Source organism: Buceros rhinoceros, unplaced genomic scaffold, assembly GCF_000710305.1.
Source record: "Buceros rhinoceros silvestris isolate BGI_N320 unplaced genomic scaffold, ASM71030v1 scaffold35953, whole genome shotgun sequence".
In the NCBI taxonomy this organism is placed as follows: Eukaryota; Metazoa; Chordata; class Aves; order Bucerotiformes; family Bucerotidae; genus Buceros; species Buceros rhinoceros.
This window is the reverse complement of record NW_010404819.1, coordinates 1-8,309: the sequence shown is the minus strand read 5'-3', so window position 1 is coordinate 8,309 and position 8,309 is coordinate 1. Positions and strand designations below refer to the sequence as shown.

The following is an 8,309-nucleotide window of genomic DNA, read 5'->3' as shown; positions in this document are numbered from 1 at the left end:
GGTGCCAGGAGTTTCTCTGCTAGTAGTGGCCTCAGTGCTGCTGGAAGTCTCCCCCTCGTCTGAAGATGAGGGTACCGCTTTATAATGCGCTGCATGATCCACCTGTGGGCTACTTGCACTCCCTGCACGATCCCACCACGTCTACCCCACATCTACTATCACATAGCTTTGCTACAACATCATCAGTTCACTGATCTACAGAAAACCATTTTCTTGGTAGATTTCCTAGTCTCCCTACCAGCAGGAACACGTCTGTCTCGCTACTCACTACGTCTTGGGGTAGAAAAAAAAAAATTATCCCCTTTGGTGGCAGCCTGCACTTACAATGAAGTCTGCTCTAAAATGCCCTAAATGAAACTTCCCCATGTCACAGCTGGTAGCAGCCAACACATGCTTCATGCAGGAACCTTCCAGTCACATCCTAGAGCTGGTATCAACCTGCACCTGCAAAGCTGCATCTGCAGGCCATCAGCATGACAGAACCGGTTGTGACACAGACCTATACTCACCAAGCTCCGTCCAGAGAACCAGGAGAGGGCCTTGCCCATGTTGCAGAGAACAGTGCAGTCAGTTACAGGGCCACAGCATTTCCCACCATTGCAGCTGTCACACTCCCCTGGGACAGAACAAGGCTTCTCCTCGCTCCTCTGCGAGCAGGGTTCTGCTCTGACCAGCACAGCGGACTCAGATCCCTACCCAAAGCATTCGCCCCACGCACAAGCACCCCACGCCTGCTGCAGCAGGTAGGTGACTACCATGGAGGCACAACTGGAGAAGTCTTATACCCGCATCACCCAAGTGACTGGGAGACACTGGTGAATGATTTCTTTTTCTGGGTGTTGCGAATGCCCAACCTGTTGATACAGGAAGCCCGCGGCTGATACCTATCCTCCAACCATACTGTTTTTAACCCTTTCCCCTCAAGCTTCTGCCACCATCCCTGAGGTTCCAGCTTTTTGCTTTAAGAAAGTTCCACAGGTTCTGGTCTAACTGCTACCCCCAGGAATGAACACACACCACCCCCACCTCCCCATTTTTCCAGAGCAGTACTAGGCAAAGACCATTCCCTCTAACCCCGACCCTCTGTTCACACCTGGTATTTTTTTCAGAGGATCTCAACCTTCCAGCCCAGCAGTTAAAGGAGGCATGGGCCTACGCCAGGTGGAAGAGGCATCTAAGAGGCTACACGGGGATTAATAATTCATCTACCAGCTTCCCACAAGCATAAAACTTAACAATTCTTTTGAAATACAAACTTAAAGAGCAAGTTTTATTTTAGAGAAAAATCTTGCATGAACTTGTATTTGAATTAAAAACCATGGTTTTGTACTACTGCAATGAACACCCACCTGAAGGAAAAGAATGCTTACAAATGCTTCATTGCTTCAGCCTGTCTTTCCGACACTGTTTGCCTCATCTGCTAGTGCCAGTGAATTTAACGCAGGGCCACTGGCAACCCACCAGTGAGTTCAGACAATACACTCCACCATTACGGAGAGAAAACCCTAGAGCTCAAGTCACCACTACTGTACCCAGTGAACAAAACCTTCTGCTCCATCTAAGCTCTGCTAAAACCATTTGATAAGGTAAATCAGCTCCCTGTGCACTGGAGTCTTCATCTCAGAATTCTAATGCTGCATCTCACAACAGTGGCAAAACATGTTTTCCCACAGCAAAAAGCTGTCAAGAGCAACACCGAAAAGCCTCCCCAGAAACTGTCCCTCACAGTCACAACAGCTTCCTGGATTTAGATGGAAGTGGCTTCTCTTTGCATTTGTTCTAAAAGCATCGTTTAGGATGTACACACCATGCTCCCGGAGGTAAGCAGGTCACCTTCAAGGGCTTCGCACACAAGGCACCAGATGATGCCCTCCTCCCCCACCCCAGACCAGACTGGAGCAGGATGCCCAATTCCTCTGCTCTGGTGACACCACACAGCCCTGCAAGTGGCCACAGCCAGTGGTTCTGAGCACTATATGCCAGAGCATTCATCAAAGCACCAAAACCTGTTTTTAACAGAGCTGTTGAAAACACCAGAAAAACCAGAACACCCACAAACAAGGAAATCCAAGTGATGTAGTGAACACCTGTGGAACTTTAAGAAAGCCTGCGAGGATCAGAATCCAGACAGTTGTGCTCTTGTTGAAGAAGCTGGTATCTGTACACTGCAGATTACCCAACACCTGCTTCTTGCCCAGGTTCCAGATCTCCACTCTTGAAACAGCCTCTAAAAGATAAAGCTGTTTTTTTGTTCCATTCAAGAGACTTTTGTAGTTTTGTCTCAAAGTTTGCACATCAGCTTCTGTCATGTTGTATCAAACTTTGCACTTTTCACCAAGTTGTGTAAATACTTACTTGGAAAAGAAATAAGTGAGTTCACAGTCATAAATGAAGATTGACCAAAACCAAATCCTTTATTTCCACGACTGTATAAATGTGCGCCAAGTACGTGTCCAACACAAGTTAGAAAAACAAAATAGAACATGCCAGTTGCAAACCAGATCAGTTCACCGATGTGCTGACTCCTTGGTATTAGGCTTAGTTACACAAGACCAGTCACAGTAAAAAGATACATTTTAGAGTACAAAGAGTAGCAGGATGTTAAGCCATTTCAGCTGGTGCACATACAAGTCACACTTCTGGCAGAAAACGCAGAGAAGTTTGCATCGTTATGCTGGAAGCTATGTTGCATCACTTTAAATGGCATCAATATCGATATCGTCGTCCTTATTGTTTGCAGGCTTCACAGTTTCAACTTTAGGTACACTGGCAGTTGTGGAGTACACCACCTGTGGGGACAAGACACTTTCTGCACTACAGCACCCACTGTCATTAGGCACTACAACGATTTCAACATCTGGAGCTGCGACACCCACCCGCTCAACAGCCTTCCAGTCTCCTGCCATGAGCTGTCTAACATGCCGCCCGTGTTCCGAAATGCACTGCCCAGCACCCTCCAGCGCAAGGACTCACATCCAGGAAACTGGGCTCAGGCGTGCTGAAACTACAAGTACTCCCTAACATCTGTCTTTGGCCAGCAGCTGGGTGTGTGTGTAGGAAGCAGGATCTCACCTCCAGGAACGAGAGTAGGTACTACTGGGAGAACAAACTAACAAAAAACAATGCAAAACACATTCCAGCCAGTCAGCTGGAGTGTAGCCAGCATATTTTACACCTAGGCTCAAACTGTGAGCAGAATGGTCTTTCATTGTTTCATCAGTTTTCCTAATTAACACTCCCCCACCAGCTCTTCTAGAACACAAGGCTTTATGCGCAGTACCTCCTGCCAACCTTACACTCCACAACCTATTACTGTGCAAGAGACCATACCCCTGCTCGCGGCAGCCTGTGGCTACGGAGACACACGTGTACCATTACAAAAACCCTCTCAGGTAGCCAAATGATGATGTGTAGCAAAACCACTGACAAAGCGTCAGCAACAAGGTGTTCCTCCAGTTCCCAGCATGCACACTCAGACATGAGGCAAGTTACTTCACAGCGTACCAAGATGAGGTACAAGACTGAAGTGTGCAGGAACAGTGCAATCTTGGAGCTGTTTACAGGAAGTGAGCCTTTCCTACCTCTATGTTTTCATCTTCATCCTCTTCTTCATTACCGGAAGATTCTTCTTCAGCTTCCTTTAGCCATTTAATAAATGGTTCTGCTTTGACACGGATTTCTTTGGCAAGCTCCTTTGAAACGTATTTCTTCGAGGCCTGGAAGGTAAAAATACACCGACCACGTGAGCACTGGAGGACTTTATGTCAGGTCACACCCAAATACAAACAAGAGCTTAATGTGGAACTCTAACCTCACCCTGCTGCCCGTTTTTGAAGTGGAGACTTCTCCCAGACAGTGGCTTACCCCATTATCAGTTGCTTAAAGACATCTGCACAAAGTCTTATACCAGCAAGGAGAAAACATATGCAGTACACTACATTCAGGTACCTAGCTAGTGTAGCATGTGAAATACTACCCCGTACCTTTTCTGCCCAGCCAAGGATGATATCTTCTTCCAGGAGATCTGCATCATACATTTCCTTCAAAATATGTGGTATTTTAGAAATAAGCTGAGACTGATGCATGGCTACCACACACTCAAAGCCATGGAGAAGGTACCGCTGAGCTTTCTTGTTGTTGTGGCAGAACTAGAATTGTGATAAAAGCAAAGTCATTAAATCAGCTTTTTTCCTCTCCAAACATAGCTGCTGCTTTTGCTCTTTTCAATGACAGCAAAATTTACAGCAGCTTGTACTATCCCCCCCCAGCAGTTCTCCCTAGCTAAGGAGAAGTTTAAAAACCAAAACCAATAAAAAGCCACAGTACCAAGCAATCCAGATCCGTGTTGAGCAGCCGGGACAAAAAGCCAACCCAACAGCTGTTAGTCTGGGTGCAGGAGAAGGGAGTACTTACACGAAGGAAGTGACGCCTGTATTTCCGTATTTGTTCACGAATCTTTTCGTCAAAAAGGACTTCAGTGAGAACTAGTGGGCCCATAGCCTTTACATCCAGTCTCTCTGCTTCTGCTACAATGTCTTTGTCAGAAGTATCAATGACACCTTCTTCCTTCTTTTTCTACAAAGACAGAAAAAGATAGAAATGGTTTAAAGCTACTGAGGTCCGCGTTGATGCTCTGTTGCACAGTTTCCTTCCCCAGCACTGCTGGAACCAGTACTCTGGCAGAAGCTTAAGCTGCTTGCTCTTGGTCTCCTTATCAACATCTTATATAACTACATCAATGGCTACCAAGCAACCAACCAGAGAATATTCACCTTCACAAAATCAAATAGTAAGTTGACTCTCTCCTCCACTGTTCTTTCCAGGTCTTCACTAAGCGTGAGGTTCTTTGCGTGGTCACTGATTTCATCCATTCTACGCCTCTGGGCTTCTTCTGTCGTGTCTTCACCCCAGTCATCATCATCCTCCTCCTCCTAAAACACATAATCAAACCAGTAGGTTAATACAATGTTACTACAAGCTTATCAATAATTGAGTACTGCTTCTAGATTTAGATGTGAGAGCATTTTTGTCAACAGGTACCTTTTTTTTTTCTTAGAAAAGGGTTATACTATGATTTGGGGAAGATGATGGAAAAATGGCAGATGTCAGAAAAGTAATGAAGCAAGACAAGAATCCGTAGCCATCTGCAGGGTTACCTGAACTGCAGTTTACCACTCTACCTAGTACACCCATGAGATACTCCTTTTCAGGGACCTGGGTTCAGGGACCACTTTCACCTAGGAAGCGGCACAAACACCATACTGAAGAGTTAATACAACTGCTATAGAGGAGCCACAGGGATACTTCTACACCAGCACTGAAGTTCTGGATACAGAAACTCTGGTGCAAGGTTCACTTGCAAGGAGTAAGAGTGATTTAGAAGTTTTAAATCAGAGCAAGACACCACACCCCCCCATCTCCCCACTTTCCCTTCTACTTACCACAACCTGTGGTGGAGTAATCTCCTCTGGTGGTGGGGGTGGAAGTGTCTCATTGCTGGACACAGAACCATTCTCTTTGTCCTTGCCTTTTCTGTTCTTCTTCTCCTTTTCTTTCTTTCCTGTACCAGTGTCACCACTTTCTGCAAGTGATTTTTAATGTTTTATTCTATGAACTAGACTAAACTGAAGTCCCTGCACTACCGCACCTCTGCCAAATCTCCAAGAGGATATGGACGCTTTTACTAATAGTGAGTTCTGTATAGTACCTATCCCCCCGACATTCAGGGCAGAAGCGCACCTGCTGGGGAACACCCTGCTTCCAGTGGAAGTCTTGTTTCTCATGAATACGTAAGGTTGTCCAAGTCTATATAACAGGTGACCTCACCAAGCAGAGACCCCTGGAATAGGTTAGACTTTTCTGTTCTAGCAAGCTTAAATTGCAGCAGGCAACTAGATGCTTACTACAGAGTGTAGCTTGCACAGAACAAGTACGATACAGTCAGCATTTACTATACTGCTTTGACTTCCTAACTCTCATACTTCACGCTGACTGAAAGGCAAAACTGCCACGAGCTCCTGCAGACACTCTCCTGCTAAACTTTGTCCCACTTAGGGTAAAACCAGCTCTTCACAAACACTTGTAGTCAGAAAGGATACAGGATCACAAAGGAAGAGACTGCTCACACTGCTTGTGCATATGAACACAGCTACTCCATCCTGACACACAAGCATACTCTTGGGAGTATGCTGGAGCCTTTTACATTTTCATCACCATTTGGTTTTGTACTTCCCAAACAGCACTTGAAGCATGCTGAAGAAGTTCCCTTTACCCCCACCAAGCAAGGAAACACTTACCAGGTGGGTTTTTGAGAATGAACGTGCAGAGTTTATGGTTCGTGTCAAGCATGCCTCGATAGCCACAGGCTTTGCAAGAGTTACCTATAGTTTGTTTCTTAGGATTGACATGCTGTAAAAAAGAACAATTGCCCATTAACATGCCACTTATAGAACAATTATGCATTAAAGCCTAAACTTGATGTTTACATTGTCATCCCCACAGGACTAAGCCAGAGGCTTAAATATCACCCCCAACAGAGCAAGTTTACAAGTGGCAATTTAGCTCAAAAGTTTTGAACTGCTGTAATCTTAAAACCTTCCCAAAAGGGGATGCGTATGCGTATTGGATTTTCTCTTCATAGGTGTTGAGTCAGCTATGAACTTCGCATCTCTTTCAAGAACATCCATCTAATGAACCATTTCCTTAGTGCCAGTAATACAACGGAGTGCACTCACCAGATCAGTTTCAGGATTCTCACACTCAGGACAGAGAACAAATTTTTTAATGAATCCATCCAACATGTCTTGCAGCTTATTCGCCTCATGAGATCCATTGACAATGTAACGGTCATTCTTAACATCAAACTGGGTCTGTGCTCCCAGCTCACAACCAAAAAATTTGGTAGGATCTGCGAAGAAAGTAAAATAACCACCAATGCCCTCATCTTCACTGTGATTTTTAAATAAGCAAGTAAATATGCCTTTCCTTCTTTCTGTTCTTTATTTTCTCCCAAGATAATCACATTTCTTTCCACAAATCTTGAAATAATACTATTAATGCTTTATTAGCTACTTAACACTATCGCTTCAAACACAAAAGCATAAAAACAGCTGTGTCACTCCAGACTACTTACACGTTGGAGGCCGATTAAGCGCCTTTGCAACGTCAACCATGTTGACTATAACTGTCTTTATTCCATTTCCTTTGCCCTCCACCTAAAGGTAAAAAAAAAAAAGTGCTTTAAGTGACTGCCACACCCAAGCCCAGTGTGTATTCCTCATTTCATTACATCAAAGTTTTGCTTTAAAGTGCATCTTCTAGGAAGAGCTAATGTGCACTTAAGTCTGGACAGGAAGGAGCAGACACCCTCCTTCCCCTCTGACTGGTTATCATTACCTCACACCTCCCCTTCCTCCTCTATCAAGAGAGGAAGTACTGTGAAACGCAACCTACTTACCACCAATGGCTAGTAAATTACCTTGGCAATCAGACGGGGCATTTTGTAGCGATAGAACTGATCTGAAACACTGCGGTTGACGTTGACAGACATTTTGCCTTATTAGTAGCTTTATCAATAAGATGAAGAGATCTTTGATTGCAGTTTTTTGGTATCTTCTGTCTGGAGAAGACGGGATGACATAAACGACTGCAAGAGTTCTCGGTCTCTGACATGAAAAAATTTTCGCCACTGAGGCTGTAAGGTTCTTGCTTGTATGCTATGTTTCCCCAATACAGGTACCAGTGGCTGCGCAACAGCTCTGCAAACGTTAATAAACAGGAAAGAAATTAAGTTTATCTTAATATGCACCAATTAGATCTTGCTACAGACTTATGTAAGGGTCTATAATTATCGTAAGAAAAAAGGTACATTCTTTATGCTATGGCTTTCTGCAACTTGTGGAACTGAAAATAAGCCTTGAATTGTACTGCCAGCTAACTTTTCCTTAACTGCACCACAAAGCTTTCCATCCTCTTCTTTCTTACCCAAAAAGCACTGACAGCTTAAGACTATTTTCTGTACAATTAACTCCTGAAGAGCATGGCTATCACTAAGGAAGGGAAAGGAACACTGCTGGATTTATTGTGGAGACTAATGGCTCTTGCACCAAGAGGCTCATGTGATACATTTCAGGCGGCAGGGCAGAGGCAATCCAGAGAAAGATCTAGAAAACAGTTCCAAACTCTGCATCATAGCACAAACCTATCACATAAACCAAAATCTGTCAGAATGCTGAGAAATATCAGTGAGATGAAGTAGCAGCAATCTGTAGCCCAACATGGTTTTTACATGGCTGTTTCTTTTTGACTGT

The 8,309-nt window shown here is 44.4% G+C and overlaps 1 protein-coding gene across 1 annotated transcript; it reads right to left on the bottom strand.

Moving 5' to 3' along the window:
• Window positions 1–2,389: 2,389 nt before the first annotated feature.
• On the bottom strand, window positions 2,390–7,765 carry EIF5 (eukaryotic translation initiation factor 5). The gene is made up of 10 exons (XM_010133521.1): window positions 7,478–7,765; window positions 7,133–7,214; window positions 6,735–6,907; window positions 6,297–6,408; window positions 5,442–5,581; window positions 4,773–4,931; window positions 4,414–4,575; window positions 3,984–4,148; window positions 3,582–3,716; window positions 2,390–2,789 (listed from the first exon to the last, which is right to left on the bottom strand). Exons 1-10 carry the CDS (start codon window positions 7,547–7,549, stop codon window positions 2,697–2,699), a joined length of 1,293 nt encoding a protein of 430 aa, XP_010131823.1. The 5' UTR covers window positions 7,550–7,765; the 3' UTR covers window positions 2,390–2,696.
• Window positions 7,766–8,309: the final 544 nt, after the last annotated feature.

Excerpts from the sequence above, each read along its gene's own strand:
- EIF5 (XM_010133521.1), bottom strand. The coding sequence starts at position 7,549 with ATGTCTGTCAACGTCAACCGCAGTGTTTCAGATCAGTTCTATCGCTAC. Across the intron at positions 6,908-7,132 it reads GCTTAATCGGCCTCCAACGT|ATCCTACCAAATTTTTTGGT; the intron begins GTAAGTAGTCTG and ends CTTTCTTCGCAG. Across the intron at positions 4,149-4,413 it reads ACAGGCGTCACTTCCTTCGT|TTCTGCCACAACAACAAGAA; the intron begins GTAAGTACTCCC and ends TCACAATTCTAG.